The sequence below is a fragment of the Anabrus simplex genome, chromosome 1, assembly GCF_040414725.1.
Source record: "Anabrus simplex isolate iqAnaSimp1 chromosome 1, ASM4041472v1, whole genome shotgun sequence".
Taxonomy (NCBI): domain Eukaryota; kingdom Metazoa; phylum Arthropoda; class Insecta; order Orthoptera; family Tettigoniidae; genus Anabrus; species Anabrus simplex.
The window spans coordinates 961,385,048-961,412,789 of NC_090265.1; the positions used below are offsets into that span (position 1 = coordinate 961,385,048).

General features: G+C 39.5%; 1 protein-coding gene across 2 annotated transcripts in view; it reads right to left on the minus strand.

The window, feature by feature from the left end:
* Faf2 (Fas-associated factor 2) overlaps positions 1-27,742 on the minus strand; it is a 154,390-nt gene that overhangs the window by 86,813 nt on the left and 39,835 nt on the right. For both annotated transcript variants that reach the window (XM_067136759.2, XM_067136758.2), the window contains exons 3-4: positions 18,972-19,158; positions 4,552-4,725 (exon numbers count right to left, since the gene is read on the minus strand). In XM_067136759.2, coding sequence (XP_066992860.2) covers positions 4,552-4,725; positions 18,972-19,158 — 361 coding nt within the window. The remainder of the gene's footprint in view (positions 1-4,551; positions 4,726-18,971; positions 19,159-27,742) is intronic.

A 27,742-nucleotide genomic window follows, 5' to 3' on the forward strand; every position in this document is an offset into this window, starting at 1 on the left:
GTCAGAAAAAATCTGTCGTTACAACTGAGTTCTCACTATAGCAGACTTTTACGGTATATGACTTAACATAAAATTTGGCTCGATGTTAATGTATTCGTTCAAATGAAGAAAAGCGTTTTCCTCTTCGTATCCACCTTTCGTTAAATTTAGAGGACATTTTCAACATGAAATTTTTATTTCTTTCATCATTTTTTCATCCGAGTCTTTCAAATTGTAAAGCTAAAGTACACATGACTCAATCTTCACTATGTGATCTGGCTTAGTGGAATTTTTCCAAACAAAAAAGAGATCTCATCTTGAAATGGATTAACCTGGTCTTGAAATTAATGGACCGGCTTCTGAAAGATAATTTTAAAACGAAAATTCTACTCTTTTACGAATCATAACATTTTGCATATTTGTAGTATGGATGCACACCCATTGCATATATACAACCTGTGACAAAGTTGGTGAATGAAGTCAGAACGGTCGATCCAGCAACACTGGCAACACACAACGCTGCACCTGCATAGCAGCAGGTTTTGACCACCTGCTCCCAACGTGTTCAGTTGAGCATCGTGTGTGTGCCGTGTAAGACCTGTTTAACACAGTGCGTGTTTAAAGCAAACAGGAACATGAACAACCAAAAGATCAATGTACAGTTTTGTTTTGCTTGGCAAGACACCGAAAAATGGATGTAATGCTGGTACGTGTTTATGAAGATCAAGCACTGTCCTTAAAGTGTGTGTACAAGTGCTTCAGACGTTTTCGAGGAGGCCGGTAAAGTGTTTCTGACAACCCCCGTAGCAGACAACCAGCGACCGCTATCACTGACGAAAACACTGAGAAGGTGATGACATTAATCGCGAACGTTCGGCGATTAACTGTGCGATGATAATGGATGAACTGCAGATTAACCGTGAATCTGGACGACAAATCGTTACCCAGAAGTTAGGGAAGAGGGAAACGTGTTCTCGTCTTGTGCCACATCACCTGACTGACGATCAGAAGCAGGCACGTTTAGAGGCTTCACAGGATTTTGTTGAAATGGAGGATGCAACACCAAATTTCTTGAACTGTATTGTCATTGAGGATGAAACATGGTGTCTCAGGTAAGACCCTGAAACGAAACGGCAAAGCATGGAATGGAGTTCTCTGGAATCCCTCGTCAGAAAAAGGTCAGAGCCAAAAAGTCACGCACCAAAATGATGTTCATCACTTTTCTCATCACTAGGAATTTCTACCTGAGGGAACAACGTTGAATGCAGCATGGTACATTGAAATTTTGACCCGTTTCATGAAAAGTGTACGGAGGGTACGACCCCAGTACTCACAATAAGGTTCATGGTTTATTGTCCATGACAACGCTTGCCCACATACAGCCAATATCGTCAAACAGTTCATGGCAGAAAAGGGGGTGGTGCAACTTGAACATCCCCCATACTCGCCAGATCTCAATCCTCCAGACTTCTTCCTATTCCCACGACTCAAACTTGCTTTGAAAGGAACGAGTTTTGACGATATTCCTGACATCCAACAAAACATGACAAGGCTTTTGAGCACCATCCCAAAAGAAGCCTTCTTGCAAAGTTTCCAGGACATGTATCGCCGATCTCATCAGTGCATAGTTATGGCAGGAGGCTATTTCGATGGACAGCAAGGTTGCTGTCGTGCATTGTTCATCTATGTTGAGAGTACAGGACTATTCACCGAACTTTATTGTCACAGGTTGTAAGATTCAAAGCAGGGAAAGACTGCCTCGATAAAGAAGGAAAAATGTTCATATTTGAACAACATTTTAAGACCACAGAATGCACAAGAAAGAACCAAAATTAACAATTAATAACAATCTAGCTTTATACATTAAAAAAGTACGTGCCTGCAAGATCCATCTATCACATTAAAAATATCTTAACACAGTCACTAGTTAAAGATAAAAATTTCATTGTTCCGTATTGAAATTATTGATGTTAAAAATTAAATAATTGAAAAGGAGGTTCAACCTATTCAATACTTAAAAGAAAGAAATGCAGTAATCACATTCCTATTTAAATGGGACCGGTTTCGACCTTAGTCCAGGTCATCATCAGCCGTAAAAACATGTACAATGTTTATGAATATTGGAGGTCAGTTTCACACTCTGATAGGCACAAAGACACGACACCACATTCTGTCATGCACAAAGTCACAATACTATCAACTAATATACGAAGATCAAAAATAACTTGAAGTCGCAGACGAATAGATTTGTAGTAGAAAGCCGCCAGCTCCTGGTGATCAGCGCGGCACATTCAAGGTCATGCGCTGCGGTCGAACGCCAAAGTAGATTGGAGAATATTTTGAAGGTCCAGAATTTGTCACGGTTGCGGGAAGTTAAGTACGTCAACTGTTTTCCAAGAACTTAGCAGGAGTACAAGTACTCATTCAATTATACTGATTTGCGTCGTATATTTTTATATACGTACTTAACTTCCCGCAACCGTGACAAATTCTGGACCTTCAAAACATTCTCCAATCTACTTTGGCGTTCGACCGCAGCGCATGACCTTGAATGTGCCGCGCTGATCACCAGGAGCTGGCGGCTTTCTACTACAAATCTATTCGTCTGCGACTTCAAGTTATTTTTGATCTTCGTATATTAGTTGATAGTATTGTGACTTTGTGCATGACAGAATGTGGTGTCGTGTCTTTGTGCCTATCAGAGTGTGAAACTGACCTCCAATATTCATAAACATTGTACATGTTTTTACGGCTGATGATGACCTGGACTAAGGTCGAAACCGGTCCCATTTAAATAGGAATGTGATTACTGCATTTCTTTCTTTTAAGTATTGAATAGGTTGAACCTCCTTTTCAATTATTTAATTTTTAACAGTCACTAGTTACGAAGATTTATCTGAACAGGCAACTGACAGTGCAAGACGCAAGGTTCAGCAAGAGGCTCAATATTCACACAATTGTAGAAATAAGATATACCACATACAGATTAAAAAGCTATATGGTCAGCTGTTATTTGTATAGCCAAGAACTTAAAATAATATTCCTTATAATGGAAATAGGTTAGTCGAAAATGTATTTCTGTCCAGCCAGATCTCTAAAACTTCACACTGTGTGCCGGCGACATTGTGGTACAGGAGTAACTGTCTCCACATGCTTCTTAGTTTACGTTACAGTAAGGTTTTCGTTGTATAGGCCTATACATTCATGTAAATATGGCATAATGTACATTTTTTGCTGTATATCTTGTTGTTCAGTAGTACAACGAATGACCTACTTCAACATACACAACGTTCAATTGATTGAAGGAATACTCTGGGCATTTGGTGAGGTACCCAATAGATTAATATAATTATATTGTTTCCACCTCTGGCATTTTGTCCTGCCGTATAATATCATACTTATTTGTTTGGTAAGGTACCATATGTATGCTTCGGGACTAACTGTTTCAAAGAGCGACTGTGACACACTTCTTTAAAGTGATGTTCATTACTGCATCGCAACATTAGACTGTACATTATATCACCGTGCATTATTGGGAAACAGAAACAATACTTGTCCTTGGCCTACCTACAATATTATGTATCGTATTGTTCCCATACATGGCTCGCAGATAACAGTAACAGCGTCCTCGCCTCGATTCCAGAATCAAGTACCTGAGTTCTACGGTCACAGACTCGATTCTTCGTGAGTCCATTTGCAGCCCATCACTACACTGCATAGTGGATCAGAAGAGTTCTGTTTTGATTTCTGCTTTTCAGGGTTTTCAATTTTATCCTTGAGATTTTCTTTTTATGGGTAATTTTAGGTTTAGGAAGAAATCTGTATAAACAATAGTTTTGTATTGCAAGTGAAACACCATATTTGTCATTTTCTTTAGATTTTATTCAGTTCTTTTTGCAACTAATTAAGTTATCATTTTTACTTTATTTTGCTTTTGTTATATTTCAATAATTAATGAAAGGTTCCCTTAGAATGAGATTAATCTTCTTACGTTACATTCCATAAAAGCTTACAACTCCTCTGCAAGACCCACCCACTTTCCACATCCGTGTTCTATACTTTTGTCCTGCCTTACACTCTGATTTTGGTACGAGATGTATTATATTTCTTATATATAATGTTGTAACTGTACCTTGAAGTGGCCCTAATTATTCCCAAATCATACTAAAATGTAAGGTCGAAGATCCAAAAATGACTTTCTATGAACAGGGTCTATTTTATAAAAAGCAATGTATGCAATATACATTGGAAAAATGAACATTTTTGAAGTAAATACATGATAATGGTTATACCTCCTCCTTAAACTATATACATGACTTCATGTTTGGAACTTATTCATTTTTTTACAACTTCCATTATCAAATGAATTTTTAAGACACTTTCAGTATTGGCATCTAAAATACGATTGCCTTGTAAGAAAATCAATGACTGAAAAAACACTGATGCTAAACATTCAAACATTAAATATTTAATACTGACTTCAACACAGCAATATAAGGTGCGAATAACAAAAGGGAATTGTCAATCTAAAAAACATTATTCACAATAAAAAAATGAAATAAATTTACAAACCTTCCAACAACTGTCATTCTACCATCGTGGAGTACTATAACAGCAAGAAACGGATATCCATTCTCTCGTAAGGCTTGTGAGACACGATAACCTTCTGATGATGTGACTGAACATGCCCAAAATAGCATATTGGAATTTACGTAACTGATTACATCTGGGCAGGGTAATGTGTACCTGAAGACAGAAGAAAAAATATAGGTTATGTGCATAACAAATTAATTTGTGCTCATCTACATTATAAAGTAAGCCAGATCTTCTTTTAGAAAAGACAAATCTGTACAACATGCTTATTACAAAGGAAGAAGTCTGCACTTTCATTCAATACAAATATAAGTAATAAGATCTCCAAGACAGACAAATTACTATGAAAATGTTAACAGCAAGTAAAGGAAAGAACATTATATGAAGTTACTCTACCTGTAAAACGAGGATGATCAGTTATAATTCTGACACCAATTAAAGACCCATATAAAATCTAACATATAGGATTTTAAATAAGTACTGTGGAGACTGGAAATAATTCAATATATACCAAGTCTAATTTCAGAATGAATTCACTTGGGACAGCTTGCTTCATTTCACTATGTTCACTGTAACTATTGTAAGCCAGAAGGAAACTGAAGCTTCAGAATTTCCACTCTATCTTTATACCAGGATAGCTTAATAATCAAAACTCTGATATCACAGCACTTGCATGAAATCTCTACCAGGCAATGAAAGCTGGTGGGGCAGAGGGAAGACCGCAACAAGAATATAACTGCTTCAGGGTATGAATTCTTTCATGCAAAGATATTCGCAGAACCTTGCGAGAAAAAAAGGTCACAACTAAATTCTTATAGATGCCATGGAATGAAACTACAACAAAAGTAAAGATATATGTCACAAGGGACTTGCTACTAAATGATTAATATCCCTGGCCTGGGGACTGGGTATTTAGTGTTGTCCTTAACATTCCTTTCCTCACATTCAATACTTTACACACTTTACTTAACACATGGTGCAAGTAGTGACAAAAGACCTTTAGAGGTCGACGCCACGATAAATAGCATTTTATAATAATAATAATAAAAAAATTTAAAAATCAAATTCATATACTTCTAATTTTCTCGTCCTGGAGATTTTCTACCCTTATTCTTTTGCAGACAGATTTTACTTTCTCTATCCTAGGCCTTTTTTCTCTTCTTCTGCTATTTGCTTTACATTGCACCAACACAGATAGTTCTTATGACAACGATAGGACAGGGAAGGCCTAGGAATGGGAAGGAAGCGGCCGTGACCTTAAGGTACAGGCCCAGCATTTGCCTGGTGTGAAAATGGGAAACGACGGAAAACCATCTTCAGAGCTGCCAACAGTGGAATTCAAACCCACTATCTCCTGGATGCGAGCTCACAGCAGCGCACCCTTAACTGCACGACCAACTCGCCTGGTATATCCTAGGCCTAGAGATACTTAGTTCACTACAGATCAGATAGTGGTCTGTATCATCGAAAAATCCCCCCAAAATCTGTACATTCCTAACAGATTTCCTACCGGGCGAGTTGGCCGTGCGCGTAGAGGCGCGCGGCTGTGAGCTTGCATCCGGGAGATAGTAGGTTCGAATCCCACTATCGGCAGCCCTGAAGATGGTTTTCCGTGGTTTCCCATTTTCACACCAGGCAAATGCTGGGACTGTACCTTAATTAAGGCCACGGCCGCTTCCTTCCAACTCCTAGGCCTTTCCTATCCCATCGTCACCATAAGACCTATCTGTGTCGGTGCGACGTAAAGCACCTAGCAAAAAAAAAACAACAGATTTCCTGAATCCAAAGTCAGTTAAGATATAGCCTATTATGGATCTGGTACCCCTAGCCTCCCATGTGTAGCGATGAATAGCCTTATGCTTGAAGAATGTATTTGTAACTGCTAAATCCATACTAGTACAGAAGTCCAGCAAACTCTTCCCATTCCCATTAGCTTCCATACCTTCCCCATACTTACCAATCAACCTTTCGTGTCCTTCAGTTCTATTTCCAGCTCTCGCATTGAAATCACCCATTAGCACTATCCTATCCTTGCTGTTGACCCTGACTACGTTGTCACTCAATGCTTCATAAAACTTGTCAATTTCATCCTCATCTGCACCCTCACATGGTGAATACAATGAGACAATTCTTGTCCAAATTCCTCCAACTGCCAAATCTACCCACATCATTCGCTCATTTACATGCATAACAGAAACTATGTTGCGCGCAATAGTATTCCTGATGAACAGCCCTACCCCATACTCTGTCTGCCTTGCGTTTTTAACACCTGTCAAGTACACTTTATAATCTATCTCTTCCTCGTTATCTCCCCTTACCTGAATATCACTTGCTCCTAGCACATCCAGATGCATCTTCTTTGCTGACTCAGCCAGTTCTACTTTCTTTCTTCCATAAGCCCCAGTTAATATTGATAGCTCCCTATCGAATTCCATTTCATTTGCCAAGTTGTTTCCATGGAGTCCCAGGTCTGTCAAATGGGAGTGGGACTCCATTACTCCCATAGGTCTGAGGCTTGCTTGCTTAAAATGTTCTGAGCTTGGTAAATTCACGAAGCAGGATGCTACCCTACTTACACATAGTCAAAGTGAGGATCTGTCCTCTAGCGGGTTAGGGACCATGGTAGATTGTATAGTCCTAGCCGCCTGAGCACAAGGGCCATGACTCGGAATATGTCCGAGATGCCCACTCCCATTCCATAGCAACTGGTATCCCGAATCTTAGGACCACTTACTAGGCCACTCGGCTGTTGCCCATGGTTCATGAACTAGGATGTGACTACAGTAACCCACACCATGAACCATGGAAGCATTGGATATAAAAAATAATACAGACTGTAGAAAGAAAAGAAACCAATCAAACGTCCGTCCTCCCGAATATATTTTCTCCCTACCCCCTCTTCTGAAACCACTGAAACCGTAAGCGACATGTCCCCTCCCCATTCCATAGCCTTGCCTCCCCAGGGGGAGGAGCAAGCATCAGAACACATCGTTATTTCACTAGATGGAAAGCCACATCAATTGTTACTAGACCCCTCCAAGTACACAGTAGGTTAACAACACAACAAGGTGAGACACCATCCATTTAAATACTAGGTTCCCTGGTGCAGATTTTAATACACATTAGTACAAAACATTCCCCCATTTTTTTTCATTGCATATTTTGGGAAAGCTTTTACATAACATCAATAAGATAGCAATCAGCTTCAGAGGGTCCTTTAATAAACAAAAATTCAAGAGACCCATTTTCACCAAATTAAATCAAACGATAATACTCCCTTCAGAAAAGAAGAGCAGCTGAATAGAACAGTTTTTTAATTAACACATAAGATGGACATGAAAAAGTCCTTTTCAAATTTTTTTTTTAAATGAACTAAGAAAAACACACATCACATATGAACAAAAGTGCTGCATACTAATAATTTTTAACATCTATTTAAGGGAATAGGAAACTGTTCTACAGGTTAGAACATAAGGAGATCCATCTTCCCTTCCCAATTCACCGCCCCTCTCAATCCTCCCCACCTATTTTAATTATTTTTATCTTTTTAAATTAGTTTTGTTTTAACCATAATAAAGGTACTATTTTAAGATGATTTTTTGAGAAAAAATTCTATGTAATTTCACCTAAGCAATGTTATGTAGCTGAAGACGTTTCTAAGGAATGGAACATGTTTAACAAATACTTAATTTGCTTAAAGCCATTATATACTATCGAACAGGTGGAAATTTACTTTCATTGATTTAATGTAAATTAGATTTGATACAGAAAATGAAGCTGATTTCTTGCAGCCTCCATACATTTCAGGGCAGGCTCCCCAGAATCCAAAAGCCTGCATGCTTCCCTAGAGGCAAAGGTGGCTTGGTTACCACCTGGGGTAGTAGCTTCTGTTGAACTATGCTCCATGCCTTAGACAATTGATAAACTGTACACTGGGGTCAGTGATACTTCACAACGACCAAAATACTACCGAAGTTGTGAGCCTTGAAGGGTCTCACGATGATTTCTGGCTAGAAGCAGGCATTTCCTCCTATTCTAAATAGGTATGGTTTCCCTGCCAATAGTAGGGTGGCTGACTACAGTGGATTGTGCAATGAGGTCGCCACATTCCTATGCCTATGTGATTTTTTATTATTATTAATTTATTTTATTCTAGAAGCTTGTTTATTTCTGCATTTTATAATTTTACTACCTCAATATGGAGGATTCTAATTCTAATTCTCATTAATTTTAAGGAACTATTTGTAACTTAATATTATTTTAAATGTATTTATTTTACCTTTCATGACCAGATTATTTATAATGTATTAATCATGATACAATTTTTTTTTATTAAATTAGTTGTAAATTGTTCCTGGTATTCTTTACTGCATGTTCGAGTAATGCTTGCCCTTTTGGTAGCACAATCTCCTCTTTCATGTATCTTACTTCAGGTTAGACTTGCAGTCACTTTCTGTTGTACTGAAGCTATGGTATCACTACTGAAAGCGTAAATGTGGCATAATGGTATCATGAATATATCATTCTTATTTGGACAAGGAATACACAGAGAGAGACAGAATGAGTTGGCAGTGAGGTTGGGGTCGCAAAGGTGAGAGTTGTTGATAAACTTAACCATAATAGGTACTATGTTTGATCCTGTATTGACTTGTCTGAATCTATTCAAGAACTATTGACAAGGCAGACTCAAGTAAAACTATTTAAAATAGTCCTTTAATAGATTAAGGTGAGATTTTACGTTCAGGAGATGGGGGGGGGCTCAAATCCCACCGTAGGCAGTCCCTGAAGATGGCTTTCTGTGGTTTCCTATTTTCACACCAGGCAAATGCCAGGCCATGTCCTAGGCCTTTCTCTTCCTTGTATTGATGAAAACTTTTGAAATGTTAGTGTGACGATAAACAGCTAGTAAAAGAAAAGAAGAAGAAAAAAAGGAGGGAAAATACATAATAAATACTGATGCGGGGTTGAAAGGATGCATGACACCTTGCAGTGTCATAGGCTTTTTCTTAAAAGTGTCACAGATGGAACTATCCAGGTGTACCAGAAAGCTCGAGAGGCACGGATACTTGCACAACAGTCCTCTTCTATTTTTATTTTTTACAATTTGCTTTACGTAGCATTGACACAGATAGGACTTATGACGACAATGGGTTAGGAAAGAGCTAGGAGTGAAGAGGAAGTGACGCTGGATTTAATTAAGGTACAGCCTCAGCATTTGCTTGGTATGAAATGGGAAAGCATGCAAAATCATCTTCAGGGCTGCTGACGGTGGGATTTGAAACCTATCATCTCCCGAATGCAACTTCACAGCTACGCGACCCTAACCGTATGGCCAACTCACTCTGTCTTTTTCATGAAAGGAATTTGGTCCCCTGAAGTTTATAAAATACATCGGCCCAAGTTGAACTACAGTGTACAATTCCCTATGCACTGGCGTAGCCAGGGGGGGGGGGGGGGCCAGGGGGGCCGGGCCCCCCCCAAAATATTTCCTGAAACTAGAGCGAGGATTAGCCGTTGTTTTACGTACGGTATGAACAACTTAAAATCGTACGCCGAAATGTTAAGTTAACGTAGCGACAAGAATCTATTAGTAGGGCTCAATAGGGACATACATAATTCTCCATATTTGTACTACTTGAATGAAAGGAAGACACTTAGGATTGTGATACGCGAGGATATTTTCCTGTAGAGGCCTCAGTATTGGGAATGAAACCGTGTATTAACAAATGTCAAGACATGAAGAAAGGGCCAGTTAGCAAGGGATTACTCAGTAGGGGGCCGGAACGTGACCACCGAGATAACGGGGGCCACGTCCAGAAACAGCTGCAAGCTTACAACATCGTGTCAGCTTTTGCAGATCGGTTCCAGGACACAACAATGTCCTAGGGATCCTCGGGTTGTACTGTGGTTGAGAGGTGTGCTGTATTTGAGTTGCAGCGTTGGGAAGACTGTGACAGGATTGTGATCTGCACGTTAGTTCCTCATTTTGTGCCATATAAGTAACATTTTTTGAAGAAGGGACCGTTTTGTCACTGAAAAGCCAACACTATGTGCATCCTCGGTAAGTTATGAATATATATATATTTTTTTTAATTCTTACAGTGCCAAGACAATCGCGGATGCGTGCCTAAGTTCGATAGGTAGGCCTATATACTTTGTCAAATGCCCGGAGACTGATTGGAACCTCAAATGGCACCATCAAAAGTGCGGGTAAATACTTTATAATTGGCGGGCATGATAACTCAGTTCCAATGCTTCTATCTTCTCATCAGGACGGCCCAGGCTTGAATCGCAGTCGATACATGAAACACGTTTAAAATGGGAAGTCACGTTCTATTGATACGGATTCTACTTAAAAACTAGATCCCGTCCCTTACCTTTCCTTATACTTTTGAGTCAGAACCGCATCATTTATGGTGGTGTAGCCTATTTTGAGTATCCAACCATTCTTCGGACTTACCTTGTACCTTAAATGGTGAGTGGATGCAGTGGCGTACCCACAAAATAATTTCAGTGGGTCCAGGCCAGTAGTGTGGATACAACTTTCCCTTGGAAGGGGTTGTGAAAAGATTTTTTATTTTTTATTTAGAATTTGCTTTACGTCGCACCGTAGGTCTTCAATGGCGACGATGGGAAAGGAAAGGGCTGAGAGTGGGAAGAGGCGGCCGTGGCCTTAATTAAGGCACAGCCCCAGCATTTGCCTGGTGTGAAAATGGGAAACCACAGAAAACCATATTTAGGGCTGCCGACAGAGGTGTTTGAACCCACTACCTCCCGGATGCAAGCACACAGCTGTGCGCCCCTAACTGCACGGCCAACTCGCCCGGTGAATATGAAAAGAAAGCCGGTCCTACCGAGTGCGTTGACGGATCTTCAGTAGATATTGTTGGTTTTGATTGTTACCATGTACAATCATAGCTTTTGTACTTTTAACATAAACCGGCTGCATTATTGATAATATCGTTCTTCGTTTGTGAGGAAGTAGAATCTTCATTTAATTTGTCTTCTTAAAAAAAAAAAAAAAAAAAAGGAACCACTTTGGTACTACACCCCGTGAAGGTGACTACCTTCCAGGCCGTATATATTTTGATTACGAGAGACTCAAGGAAAACTCTACTACACCCAAAAACAAGACTGCATCCCCCCCATCCCATGCCTTTCTTAACTCTGTCAGTGCCGGGAATCGAATGCAGGATGTCTTAAGTCAAATTCGAAAATAAGGAGACCTAAAAGTACCAGCCGGCCCCACAGTGTACGGGTAGCGTGCCTGCCTCTTACCGGAGGCCCCGGGTTCTATTCCCAGCCAGGTCAGGGACTTTTACCTGGATCTGAGGGCTGGTTCGAGGTACACTCGGCCCACGTGTTTATAATTGAGGAGCTATCTAACGGTGAGATGGCGGCCCCGGTCTAGAAAGCCAGGAATAACAGCGGAGAGGATTCGTCGTGCTGACCACACAACACCTCGTAATCTGCAGGCCTGCGGGCTGAACAGCCGTCGCTTGGTAGGCGATGGCGCTTCGAGGCTGTTACGTCATGGAGTTTAATTTGGAAAAGTGAACAGAGAAGGAAGCGACACCCCTGCAAGGTTCCTTAGCTTCCAGCTATTCTTCTGTCCGGCCTCGTGCGTTTAGGACAGTAAGAAAACGTACGCATTAATAAATGCTCCTCATAAAACCTTTGTAAAAATACTAGCTGCATCTATTTATAACAATAATCACAAACGCCTCCTTTTCATGTGGCTCAGTTGGTTGAGTCGCTGTCCTTCTGTGTCTGAGTTCGCAGGTTCAAATCCCGGATTGGATCGGTAACCCTTAAAACGGTGTTGAAATGGCAACAGCTCAGTGTCGTTGATTTCTGGCACGTTAATAAAAATTATAGATACGAATATTAGCGTCACGAAACTCTAACTTTATACTACTATATTCTGTATCCCAGAATTGCGTGGAAAAGTAATTAACAATTTACTTTACGTCACACAGACACAGATAGGTCTTATGGCGACGTCGGGATAGGAAATGCCTAGGAGTGGGAAGGAAGCGGCCGTGGCCTTAATTAAGGTACGGCCCCAGCATTTGCTTGGTGTAAAAATGGGGAAACCACGGGAAAACATTTTCAGGACTGCCGACAGTGGGGTTCGAATCCACTATCTCCCGGATGCAAGCTCACAGCTGCGTGGCCCTAACCGCGTTGGAAACTAACAGGACAAGGTAAACCCTACATAGCATTTGTTGTAAATTGTAGTTTTCTTTACCAACTAACAAAATATCTATACCCATACGCTTTACATTATTTATTTATTTATTTATTTATTTATTTATCTGTTTATTAGTGCCTTCAGTACAGTGGTGAAGTTAGGGCTCCAGGCCCTCTTGTACACTTAACCACACACTAATCAAAATCTTAAATAAAATACTGAGATTCTTAAAATAGTTAAAACTACATAAGAATTTAAAATAAATTTAAATAAATTACTAAATATTCGGTGGTGGGGTCATGTGAGCCGAATGGAGGAGGATAGGTTACCTAGGAGAATAATGGACTCTGCTATGGAGGGTAAAAGAAGAAGAGGTAGACCAAGACGACGATGGTTAGACTCGGTTTCTAACGATTTAAAGATAAGAGGTATAGAACTAAATGAGGCCACAACACTAGTTGCAAATCGAGGATTGTGGCGACGTTTAGTAAATTCACGGAGGCTTGCAGACTGAACGCCGAAAGGCATAACAGTCTATAATGATAATGTATGTATGTATGTAAATTAATATTAGAACTAATTAATATTAAAAACTTTTAAACATGGCTATTCCTCAGGAACGCACACATTCTTATTTCAACCATTCAGTCAGCTGTCCTCAGCAGGTAGTCTCGGCAGGTGACCTTAAATCGTGATTTTAAAAAGCTAGTTTCTCTGAACTGAACTGGCAGGGAATTCCATAATCTGGCGACAGTCACCACAAATGATCTAATAATTTTATTTGTGCGGTGCAGTGGAATAGAAAGAATGGATCTAGAACGTGTATTAATGTTGTGAAATGATGATAAAAAGACGAATTTAGAAGAAATATACATTGGCTGACTTTCAGCTACCACTCTGATCACCATCGTTAAAGTGTGCAGCTGCCGACGTTTATCAGACATCAGCCATGAGACAGCCTGATAGTATGGGGTGATATGAAAATCGTACGGTACTCGATATTGTAAATAAATCGCAGGCAGGAATTCAGTGCTCGTTGAAGTTTAAGTGTTTCTTCTCTCGTCATGTCAACTAAAACAACGTCACAATTATCAAGAATAGGGAAAATGAGTGTCTGTATTAGTTTGGCCTGTAGCTCAAATGGAAATGCATTCCTCTGTCGTTTAAGAGGGTGAAGTACTCCAAAAATCTTTTTACGTATTTCTTTCGTTTGATCAGACCAATCAACTGTTACATTCATCATTACGCCGGGATTTTTAACCGTTTTACTGTAGGGAATAATGTTACCATTCAGTACGATAGGCGGGATGGCGACATTGTTTGAGAAGCTCAGTAATTTTCGTGATACAATTATAATTGTCTGAGTTTTTTTGCAGTTTAGTATAAGAGAGCTTCGTTGTGCATATACACTGAGTCGTCGGAGGTCCATGTTAATATCTTGTCTTGCAGTGTCGATATAGCCTATTTAAAGATCGTCAGCACAGAGGTCATGTGTGTTATTTCCTGTCACAGATGGTATGTCATTGATATAAATACAGAAACTTAGGGGCCGTAGAATACTGCCCTGTGGGGCAACACTAAGTTTCATTTTCCATTTAGAGGCCTTGTCGTTTACTGTTACACGCTGTTGACGGTTACTCATAATGTTATGTATAAAAGTAATAGGAATATCATATACACCTGTAGTCTTTGATTTAATCGAGTACAAAGCCTTTTAACCTGATTTTCTGTGACACTGTGAAATGTGAATGGCGGATTGGCTGGAGGGGAGGGCGGTGAGTCGGTGCAGTTAATTTGGGTAGGTTGAATATTTATTCTACTAAAGTAATCGTTCAGTTCGTCAAGTGGAATGTCAGGAGTTGTCTATCTCTGTTGATGTTTTCCTATTCCCAGAGCTCTAAGTTGGTCCCATGCGCGATTAGAATTTAAGTTGTTAGCTGAAATCCGAAAATATATGCATTTTTTAAATTTCTGATTAACTGCTTTGTGCGATTTCTTAAGATGCGATTAGATTCGAAGTCTGTATCATCTAGGGTTTGTTTATAATGTCGAAATAACGAGTCACGGTGGGCCATCATTCTCTTGCTTTCATCATCTAGCCATGGACAAGAAGGATGAGAAACCTGCATTTGACGCGCGCGCAAGCGCGCGCGTGTGTGTTTGTGTGTGTATCTTTGCCGCATTATTTGTATAAAATGTCACTTCTTTATTGCTTACCACATGACCATTATTATTATAACATTACCGTATTTGTTCTAAACCAGAATATTGCATCCTTACTCAAAGTGTTTATTCTTGCATTCATTTCACTTCTACGCGGAATATATGAAATGCTGCAGTTATGTTGGGATGGGAGTAACGGAGGTAGCCGGGGGACGGGGTTGTCGTCCAAGGAGTCCAGACACCCCAGGAGTTTCAACGAAAGTTCTTTTATTGAGCATTTTATATATAATGTGCATTAATATTAGCTTCCGGAGTCCGACTCCTTGGCTGAATTATCAGTGTTGAGGCCTTCGGTTCAGACGGTTCCGGGTTCGATTCCCGGCTGGGTCGGGGATTTTAATCGCGTCTGAATAATTCTTCTGGCTTGGGACTGGGTGTTTGTCCCAACATATTCATATTCAGACAACATACTACATTACCAAACACCAAATAAACACACAACACTGATTACATCCCTCTATATGGGGTTGGCGTCGGGAAAGACATCCGGCCGTAAAACAGGGCCAAATCCACATGTGCGACACATTTCGCACCCGCGACCCCACAGATGTGGGAAAAGTGGGTAAGAAGAAGAAGAAGGAAATTACTATTAGCTTCCGGAATCCGCACGAATCCACCACTCTTACTTGGATCCAAGGACACTCATTTCCTTTTTCGGTATTCTACACCACCTAAACTATGGATCCAAGGACACTCATTTCCTTTTTCGGTATTCTACACCACCTAAACTATGGAAGTTTGGACACCTATCAAAATAAAATTCTGGATGAATGGGCCCCCCCCAAACTGAAATCCTGGCTACGCTACTGTCCCTATGTATCTTCCTTCTACCTATACCTACTCACTTGTGCAGCATTTATATTACCTTTCCACTGAGTAACAACTCTTCAAGTCAAAGCAATTTCAGTAGCCTCTGCCTGGACTCTTTATCAAAACTGTTTTAGCCATGTAACAAATACAACTTAAAAAAAAATTATAACAAAAATCTAGGGCACATGCGAGGAGAAACTTGTAAAATATTATGCTCACTTAAACATGTACCCTCCTGAAGACAAAAAATAACTGATAGCTCCAACAGTGGTAGAGCAAGTCAGTAGCAATTACAAATAAGTCCACAACTGAGTGATTGATAACTTGTGAGCTGTGTACCTTAATGTATATAACGAATGAGACAGCAAGCAGTGTACTATAACTTAAAACTGGACAAACTACAGCACAACAGCAGTATTAGTGGCAAAATATAACACTAATAATGTATTGCTAGGATTAATATGAATATATTGTTGTACTTCCTCTTAAAACAAAGACCACCACCACCACCACGAAGACTTAACCTCATTCGCTATCAAGTTTCAGCATCAGTCATCCATCACATTTCACAGATTCACGTCAATGTTAAAAATAATCAATCACATTTTCGAGTTTTCATGCAATGCTTTCAAAGGCTTCCATTTCAATGCGACTACTCCATTCTTCATTTCTCATCATCAAAAATAAAACTCTCTCTCTTTAAGAATACAGCATACTGTCATCTCTTTTATACGCATATAACGGAAATAACTGGTTTTTCGTTACTTGTTTAAAATCGCACTAACACATCAAAAATTTTCGGCGACTGACGGATGGGAAAGGGCTAGGATTGGGAAGGCAGTGGCCGTGGCCATAATTAAGGTACCACCCCTGCATTTGCCTGGTGTGAAATGGGAAACCACGGAAAGCCATCTTCAGGGTTGCCGACAGTGGGATGAAATAATTATTGTTATCCTCTACAGAAAATGTATTAAATGGTCAGCACAACTGATTCTGCAGCTGTTAATCTCTGTTTATTAGTTCTACTGTGTAGTGCATTACATCCAATTTGAAGATTTTAAATAGGGACATTTTTTGCTGGAAATTAAATGTGTCTATTAAGTGGGGAATTCAATTTTTTTCCCTTCAAAATTTCAAAGAGAAGTTAGGGTTGCATCCATTATGCAGCAGCAGCCATTACATGAATAAATATGCTACTTGAGATATCACAGATATTCTTGAATTTGACTGGTTATTCTGATTTATTTGTTATTGTCAGGATGCTGATTACTTACAAGTGAATAGTGTCAAACTGGAAGAGGACAGATACTGGTTATTCAATTTTCAAAGCTTCCTCATCGCCACATAAATTTGAGTTCCACACAAGGAACAACCTAGAACCTGCCAATGCACTATATGTGTAATAATTTTCATTATAAGCTTTTATCATGAACAGGTTACGACTTCCAAATATATTTCATAACTACAAGGAAGCTTCAAAAAATTATGTGACAAACAGCTTGCATGAAGAAACTTTATTTTACAGACAGATATAAGGATACACAGTAACAGGGTAGTGATACACATTACTATTAAACATGGCCACCATTCTTGTCCAAGCACTTGTTCCAACAGTACACCATGGCATCGACGCCAGCCAGCATGGAATAAAATGTGCACACACTCCCTGAAATCATGTCATGACAGCATGCTTAAGAGTCATATCATTGTTGTATTGCTTAGTACCCAGGTGCTTCTTCAACAGACAGAAGAGATGGAAATCACTGGATGCCAGATCAGGGCATCCATTACCTCCCAACAAACGTGCAGTAACAATACACAGCCAGCTGCATGTGGTCGGGGGTCATACAGCAACACAATGTCTGCAGAGAGAAGTCTAGGTAGTTTTCTGAGAACTGTTACCCGCAAACACTTCAGTGTGTTACAGTAACTGGCAGTATACCGTTGCTCCTCTGGTGTGGATATCAAACCAGAAACACATCCTTGTGATCACAAAAGCCTGCTGCCATGACTTTCTTCACAGATGGAGCTGTTTGGACTTACTTGCAGGTGGGGATAAGAGGTGTTTCCATGACATAAATGCTTGCTTCGTCATCACCAGTATCATATAATGCACTACACACTTCCATGTTTGACTCTGTGTGTACACACATCCATCTTTCAACTGATATTTCAAGAGTTTGACACAACTTATTCTGTGGTCTCCTGCTTTGGCCCTGGCAGAAAATTTGAACAAGAGGAGGAGGTAAGTTGTTGTGACCCTTGAGAGTTCTTGTTCTTTCCATATTTTTTGAAATGGCCTTGTACTTCCAAGTTTTTGATAGGCCAATCTTAGCAGCCACACCTAACGAAGAGAACAGATGATTTTCGGAGTAATTTTCTCCATTTCATGACCATCGCCTTAACCAGAGGAGCCCTCTACCCAAAGGTATTTGTCCCTATAAGCAACATAAACACTTCTCTGCCCAAAACTTGATGAAAAGTCACTAACTATGGACTCCTACATTATAACATAACCAATGACAGAAACCCAGTCCGGATAAGTTTATGTAATTGTATCAACACCAAATTTTCTCCAGTAACACAGATAACTCTATAAATATCCAAAACAATACCATCTTCCCAAGATGAAAATTAAGAACAGCTTGATGTTTTAAGGGGCCTAACATCGAAGGTCATTGGCCCAAAATTAAGAACAGAATAGTTGTAGAGAGACTAGATTCCCAAATACAAAGGGTTGAAGCCCTTATACTGGTAGGTAAGTAAAATATTCACGTCAAGATTCTGTCGATATCACTGGCGAGTTTCTACATCTTATAAGGAGTTGCTAGTAACATAAGTGATTATCCTGCAAGCTGTTGCTAGTAACGTGAGTGAATACTGTTCATATCATGTAGAAACTATCAATTTCTAGATGAACATAATCCAAATTTCTCACTATGTAAGTTTCTCTATTCTGTAAGCAATTGCTAAAACGTGACTGTCTTGTAAACTGTTCAGTATGACAAGTGAATACTGTTCATACCACACACGACTATCAAGTTTCTAAAAGAGCATTAAAAAGAAAAACACACACAAATAAACGTTAATCAATTGAAATGTTCATATTATTTTCAAAATATAGAAAATAAATGTTTAAAATTGCTTAATACATAATATTTGAAGTACATACCTGCAAAAGTTTTGAGTATCCTGATGTTCATCGCAGTGCAAATATACCAATAAAAACCTCAACTCTTGTTTTGCATCATTTAATGCCTGGCTATATGTGCCCTGATAGAAAACTGGATGGTTATGCCCATATTTCTCTTCATAGGAATGAATAAATCTTAATACATCACCAACAGGATCAGTGACATCTGGAAGCACAGAGTGAAAAAATTGTTAAAAAGAATATACAACAACATAAGAATGATAATATTTTAACTAAGAACAGAAAATTACCTAACATAAAAACTGAAATGCATTAGAGAAAATGGAAATTGCAACATCATGAAGGAAAATGCCTGCAATGCTGCGAGTATGCATGGTGAACAGGTGTGAGGCAGTGTTGTGATAACACATTCAGACACAGGTCAACCAAGGATATGCCCACCCCCAGCTGTAATAAACTGCTATATCCTACGCCACTAGGGATCCATGGGATCATCTCAAGGGGTATGTAAATTTATCATAGCTTCTAACTGTTTTCAGTGGGCAGTCCAGTAAGAAGGCTCATTTGTAAAAAAATCTTGTTTTGATTTAATTTTATTGTCTGCCACTACACAGTCCCCTTTCCGAACTATTCAATCCAAAATATGCGTCAGTTTGTATCTCCCATTGACTAGGTAGGCCCTATATAAAAATGCTTACTTATGCTGCACTGCTCTTTATTTAAATTTTTTGTTTCAAAATCCACTTCAATTTTTTCAGCAGCAGTGTATATAGTACAACAGTAATTGTTGCAATCAATAATACTCTTTATACCGTATTTACGCGAACAATCTCCGCCGTCGAATAATTCTCGCACCCTAATTTCAGGAAGAATCATTTTCGAAAAAATGAAATGAACTAAAATTCCTTCTATCGAAGGAGTAAAGTAGGTATAAACAAACATTTCATATCACTCTGCGAGGTCCACATGGTCTTTACACAAATATGAACGTGTAAATTTACAGATAGCAAGTAGGCCTAGGTATTTCATTAATCTGAACTTGCAATAGGCTCAATTCCCTGTAGATCAGAAGATTCGTTGTCTCTTGCATCACTAGAATATTTAGCAAGTAGGCCTAGGTATTCATTAATCTGAACTTTCAATAGGCTTGCCCGACTACATGGCTAAATTGTTAGCGTTCTGGCCTTTGGTCACAGGGGTCCTGGATTCTATTCCCGGTAGTATTGGGAATTTTAACCACCATTGGCATGGGAGCCGACTCATCATCATTTCATCCTCTTCACGATGTGCAGGTTGCCTACGGGTGTCAAATCAAAAGACCTGCACCTGGCGAGCCGAACATGTCTTCGGACACTCCCGGCACTAAAAGCCATACGCCATTTTTTTCTATAGGCTCAATTCCCTGTAGATCAGCAGATTCATTGTCTCTTGCATCACTACAATCCTCTCTCCTAAATTACTTACGAATTTGTCACACTCCACGTCTAAAACACTTTTCACACGCGGTCTCTTTACTCGGATATTAACACGACTGGTGGTGGATAATTCTTTTCGTGAAATGTAAACACTTGGAACAGACACACCAGCGAACACGGATGTTAGTTTTGCGTTACAGAAAAAAGTTATTTCAAACACTTTGGAACACAAAAATCTGACTTTGAATTACGTGATTTTGAATTAACTGCCAACTCGTGCTTCAGAAATGCCAAACCTTACCACGTCACAAAATATTCAAGACCCATTACTACATGAAACTAACACTGACTCACAGTTTAAACATTTAAAATGCCATGGAAAAAAACCAAGATGTATCTAACAAGGTGCATTTACAGTATTCAAGAAACGCACTTGGATAACTCAGTGACAAACAACCTCGCACAAAGAAAGAAAAAAAAAAGAAACGCGATTCAAAGAAGAGGACAAATTATGCTGGCTCCCCTGGGCAAGTACTTTATTTTTTGGATTACTGTACTGTTTGCATTTTTAGATGCCTTGTACTTGCACGGAAAGTTCCCAACGCCCTTAAAACATTGTGGTTTATCAAGCTTTCTTATGACAAGGGGAGCAAATCTTTCACTTCCGTCTGCATTGCAACACAGTACAGTGACCCCCATCTCCTTCAAAAATGTCCGTTTTGGCTAAGCATAAAAAATACAGTTTCAATGGCAATGACAGTGTTGTTTGGTGCGTACGTATTGATTATAATTATGAGCCACGCTTTATCACCAGCTGTCGGCATCGCCTGTGTTTGCAGATTCTGCTTCTCCGCACACTGCCTGTTATGCGATATTGTGGCGTTCCTTAAAACGCTGAATACAAAAGAATTACGATTTCATTTGAACTTAGCAACTATAAAACACACTGTCGACACACCGAAGTGAAAGAAAGTGCGCAAAGCTAGCCCTGCACGTTCCGGAAGATGCATTCTATCGTGACACAGACACAATGCGTAACTGTACCTCCAACATCAAAAACTTACCAACCTGGACGCAAATAAAACCCGCACCCCAATTACGTGCCTCAATTTTTTTAAAAAATATGCGGGAATTATTCGCGTAAATATGGTATATCATTTCTGGGCAATGAAAACCTTGTAATTCCATGCACGAGAAAACCACATTTTTCCATCTGTCTTGTGAAGGCTTGTCATGTTGCGTGAAAAGTGAACAACAGACTCCTATGGTCAAATAATTATGCTGTCATTAAGTAATGAAACTGCCAGGAACAGTACTCCGGTCATTGCTGACGCTCTGTTTTTACTCTGAAGCTCCGAAGGAGTGACGAGGTTTCCTTTGCCCAGTGATAGTTATATACAATAAATTACATTATCGTTATTATTGGGGAACAGGGTGGTGTAGCGGCTTAACTACTTGCCTTTCATCCCGGCGACCGTGGTTTAATTCCAGATGATGCTGGGTTGGGATTTTCAGTTGACAATCCCGTGGTGTCAGGAAGACGACCTTAACCCTTAAATGTGCAATTTATTACTCCTTTCAATTATTGTTGTTTTTCATTCATTCTTATGAGAAAAATATTTGTCAAAATTAATATTTGTTTGCATCAGTCAAAATGTTAAAAAGTGTTGAATGTTTTACGTACCGGTATATGCAAAGCTGTATGATTAATGTAACTACTGCCACATTTCATACTTAGGGATCTCCTTGCTCACGAATTCTTTGAGGTAAACAACATACATGCCACTTAGAAAACTATAACCTACCTTTAAAGACTAAACAATTATATAGGATATTATTTAATCGCTAAAAATGAAGTCATACAAGGTACTCAATTTTATCTGCATATTTATTTCTTCCAAAGACATTATCAGACAATCATTCCAGTATACATCAGGAAAAATAGACTACAGCCACATAGGACTTTGCCCCCCATCCCCCACCCGCTTTTTCACTGAACAGTTTTTACCTTTCCTCCTTCCCCTCTAATCCCTGAAGACAAAGTATCTTAGCAAGACACAGCTGAAGCAAGAGATCTGGAATCAGTCCAACAGTTGCTGTTGTTGGAAGTAATGGAAGTGACATTTAAAATGAGTACAGAAAACTTTCTCAAAGTCATTAAAGTGTCAGTAAAATCACCAAATACAATCACTGACAAGTTTACACAATGTAAACAATACTGTATGTATAAACCAAACTCCATGGCACTACAGCCCTGAAGGGCCTTGGCATACGAAGCGACCGCTGCTCAACCCGAAGGTCTGCAGATTACGAGGTGTCGTGTGGTCGGCATGACAAATCCTCTCGGCCGTTATTCTTGGCTTTCTAGACCGGGGCCGCTATCTCACCATCAGATAAAGCCTCAATTCCAATCACGTAGGCTGAGTGGACCTCGAACCAGCCCTCAGATCAGGTAAAAATCCCTGACCTGGCCAGGAATCGAACCTGCGGCCTCCGGGTAAGAGGCAGGCATGCTACTCCTACACCACGGGGCTGGCTACTGTACGTATATACGTAAGTTTAAAAGCGATTTCAGAGGATATTCTTGTAGAACAAAACATGTCAGTTCTGTTTTATAATATTACTGTTAATTTTTTTACTGGTATATTATAGTGTTCTAAGTGTTATATTTTGTGTTTTGACAGACTGAAAAACTTATGTTATATTAACTTAGTTCGCACTGAAAAAGAATGCCTTCCTTCTTCAAAAATGAGTAAAGATGGGGCTTGCCCATTTTCACTCGACCTTCCATATTTCTGCTCAGAATTATAGTAAATGACAGTAACAGTACCAACCAGATCGTTCTTTTAACACTGTTGAATGCCTTTCTGATATCTATGAATATCATACCATGTTTTCAGTGCGAGAAATCTAATGGCAAAGCATTGGGAGAAAGACGAGAACAAGATCTACAGTTGACCTGTTACCTTTAAAGCCACACCGATCCTCTTCCAACTGTAGTTCCATGATGGTTCACAGCATCTGTTCTACAACCTTCTCGAGAATTTTCAGCTCGTGTGACATGAGAGTTATCCCTCTATAGTTGGTGGATTTTTCTCCATTCCCTTTCTTGAACAAAGGAATGATCATACCCTCGTTCCTATCTGCACATACCTTGTCCATCTACACTGCACTAAGCATACTGTGTGGCAATTCCAGACCCTGTGCCCCTGTTTGGATCATGTCTGCATTCACTTCATCTATTCCTAGCGATATTCCTTTCAGTATAGTTCTTAATGCTGCTTCAGTTTCTGTTCAGGTATAGTAGGAACTGGCTAAGCAGGCTTCCACATCTGATTCTATGTTTCTCTGCCCTTCCTCTGAACCATTTAGGAGATGATAAAAATGCAAATGGTTCTTCATCCTCAATTGTCTTGATGGTATCCACTGGTTTCTATTTATGTTATTGGTTTTACATCCTGCTAACTACTTTTGATGGTTCCAGAATTTTGTCCCGCAGGAGTTCTTTTACATGTCAGTAAAACTACCAACATGAGACTGGCATATCTGAGCACATTTAAATACCAATAGACTGAGCCAGGCCAAACTTGCCAAACTGGGGTCAAAAGGCCAGTGCTATACTCTCTGAGCCACTCAAGTCCAGCACACTGGTTTCCCTTTGCCCTTGACAATGCTTTATATCTACCCTGCCATTTTCTTCCCATTTCTGTGTGAAAATCTTTGAACTCTTTGTCTTTGCTTCTTGAGCACTTCTTTTTTTCATTCAGCTTTTTATCTCCATACACCTGTACAAGGTCTTTGAGCTTTGCCTCATTCCTTACAAGTTCTGATTTTTATTTTCCTCGGTCACTTTCTTCCCAAGATACATTCCTTTCTCTTAGGGCTCTTCTTACTCTTTCATTCCATAATGATGATGTTTACTTCTCCCTCACTTTCACATGTCTTCCTAAATATAGCAACCGCTTCCTTTACAAACATGTTTTTCAGTCTTGCCCATTCTTCATCTCAGGTTCTGACTTCACCTCCTGATAATTGACCTCATATCTGATCCTGAGTTGCTCTATCATCAGCTTTCTGAAGCTCCTACATCTTGATCTTTAGCATCTTCCTGGTCGGTATCTTTGGTAAGTGAAAATCTTCCAAATCTGCTACTAATAACTAGTGATCATTATCAAGGCTCTCACTAGGTACTACCTTGACATAATATCAAAAGCCTTCTTTTTTCTCCATCATTGATGACCAGGGCATAGATTTTTATGACTTACAGTGGACTCCCAGTAATTTGCGTGCAGGTAATTTGCTTTGCAGTTAATTTGCGGGTCTCGAAGAGTGTTTTCTTCTTTACAGCAACTAATCAGCACTTGTAGTAAAATAATATCTCTGTGTCGTTTAAAAGAATGTTATTGCGATACTATGCATGGATTACGAGATATGCAAGTGGTCATCATACATTAAAATGATTAGCAATAGGGAAATCAAAAGAACCTTGTTGTTTTAAACGAGAAAATGTCCCTTTGTTTTAAATGAGAAAATGTCCCTATGTAAAGTAAAGTAAAACAATGCATGGAGACCAGTTTTCTTCAGAGTTACAATAGGCCTACTTGTATTCTGCATTGCAAACTTGGAAACATTAAAGCATGTTGTTGAGAATACTATAGCACAAATTTCATCGTTTTTGAAGCCGAGGTATTTCACTTGGAGCCTAGCCTACCTACCTTATGCCCCAAGGTTGCTGACCTGTTCTAAACTTAGTTGCGAAGGATGGATGCGCAAACAGTACAAACTACTCCTACAGTAGTTGAGAAGTGTGAACGTAGGTATGAACGCGTGGAAGTCTCTTCACATTTTTTAATAATTTAGTTGTGAGAGTTTTCAATTGTAATTTGTGATTGTGTTGGGTTTTCAAAATGAATGGTCATAAAATGAAATATACAAGATTAACTGTAAGTGAAAAAACTGAAAATAACAGAAAGACTCGAAAACGGAGAGTTGATATCCAAACTAGCCAGCGAGTTTGGTGTGGGGGAAACACTCCTTTTTTTTTTTTTTTTTTGCCAGTGGCTTTATGTTCCACCGACACAGATAGGTCTTACGGGGACTGTGGGGTAGGAAAGGCCTATTTGTGGGAAGGAAGTGGTCGTGGCCTTAATTTAGGTACAACCCCCCAGCATTTGCCTGGTGTGAAAATAGGAAACCACGAAAAATCATCTTCAGGGCTGCTGACAGTGGGATTCGAACCCACTATCTCCCAGATGCAAGCTCACATCCGCGCACCCCTAACCGCACGGCCAACTCGCCCGGTGGGGGAAACACCATTGAGAGACAAAAAAAAAAAAAAAACCTGATCAAAGTTTCTGCTAGGTGTGATTGTTCATCGTCCTGAAAATCAATGAGAAATTTGGACTAAGAAAATCTAGATGAAGTCATTCCCATGGAGGGAATTAGATATTTTTCACCAATAGAGCATGTCAAAAATGTCAAAAACATATCAGATGTAAGGCTTTTCAGGCGTTTGCTCTATTAACCAGCCCAATGTGTGCTGAGCAAGCAAAACATTTCAACTTTGCCTCTGGCTTACGAGATTTAGAGCATGTTCTGGCTAGCTTCGTATTTGAGAAATTACAATTCATGGAAAACATCCTAGCGCAGATATGAATGCTTCGGAGAAGTTTCCAAATGAATTTCAATCGTTTATTGAAACAGAACAAATTTACAATTCAGATGAGATAGGACTGTATTGGAAATGTTTACCGTCACGACCACTAGTGATGCAACGCCGTAAAACATCCAAGGAAACAATAGCCATTATGGCATGTGCAAATGCCAGGGGTGATCATAAATTAAAATGATTAGTGATAGGGAAATCAAAAGAACCTTGCTATTTTAAACAAGAAAATGTCCCTTTGCAGCGCTACTATCCAAAACCAGCATGGACACACAGATATTCAAGGACGGGTTTCGCAATCATTTTGTGAAACATGTGAAAGCCTACCTAATTAAGCACTTGCTGCCAATTAAAACAGTGCTCTTAATTTACAACGTGCCTTCTCACCCACACGAAAGTGAACTTAAAGAAGGCGATATTTTTGTAAAATTCCTTCCCCACAATGTAACTTCAGTTCTGCAACCTATGGACCAAGGTGTTACTGCTGCTTTAAAAAGGAACTACAAATCCACTCTGCTGCAGCAATTGGTTGAGGAAATCCCTGATATTCCAACATTATGAAAGGAATTTAGTTTGTTGGATGCTCTTCACACAATCAACAATCATGGGAGAAAATTACCGCTACTACGCTTTTACGAGCATAGAAACCAATTCTAGGTGAAGAACAAGCGTATGCCGGCTTAAGTGATGATGATATTTCCAATGGACACAATGGACTCGCTACAATGACATCATCCCTGCAAAACTTGGATGAATGTCAAGATGCAGATGAAAGTGAAATTATCGAATGGTTAGACGTCGATAAAGACGATAATGGATGTAGACACGAAAGTGAGGAGAATTCTAATATAAATGGTCCATTATTGGAAATGATGAATTTTCCAGCAAACTCATTCTTGGTTGCCAGCGTTTTGCCCCTGTGGGCCAATTTTGTGGAAAATGAATTATGAATTTGGAATTATGAATTTATTCATTCAAACACGTATTTCAGGTCCCTTATGGGAATCAATATCTACATCATCTGATGGCCTAGCAGGCATCAATTTCTGTAAAAGAGACCGAGTCTCTTGTAGTGCATTGGCACTGCCTGTGGCTCCAAGTAGCCTACGCAGTGGCCTTCATTACATGCACTAGCTGTGCACCTTGGGAGATGTGTTAGTTAACTACTGATGAGCCCAAATCGGCACACTTAGGGTGAAACGCTGACAACCAAGAATAAGTTAGCTGGAAAAATTATAATTTCCAATAACGGTCCATTTATACTGGAATTATGAATTTACACATTCAGGACAAATATTTCAGGTTCCCTATGAGAATCAATATAATCAATATCTATATCAAGTGAGGAAGATGATCCGGATAATGTTGAGTGTGGGAGTGATGCAACGGAAATCTCAGAAGTTTACCACTGTGAAGCCAGTCAATCCCTTGTAATTGTACAAAATTTCAACCCCATGTCAGGTCAGTTGTATTTATGTCAATATTAATGGCAAGTTATAGGTTAGGTATTCATTTTGTATTGTCAATATCACGTATTACATTGTAGGAATACTGTGTGTATTTGTTGATGTATGGGAGTCATTGTTTGGACGCTGTAAGAACTCTGCATTAAACTGGTGGTATTCTGTATCTGAAAGCGGGAAATCTTGGTAAAACAGGAAACTAAATACAGAGAGAGTGTGCAAGATGTTGTTTTGCCACAAAATGAC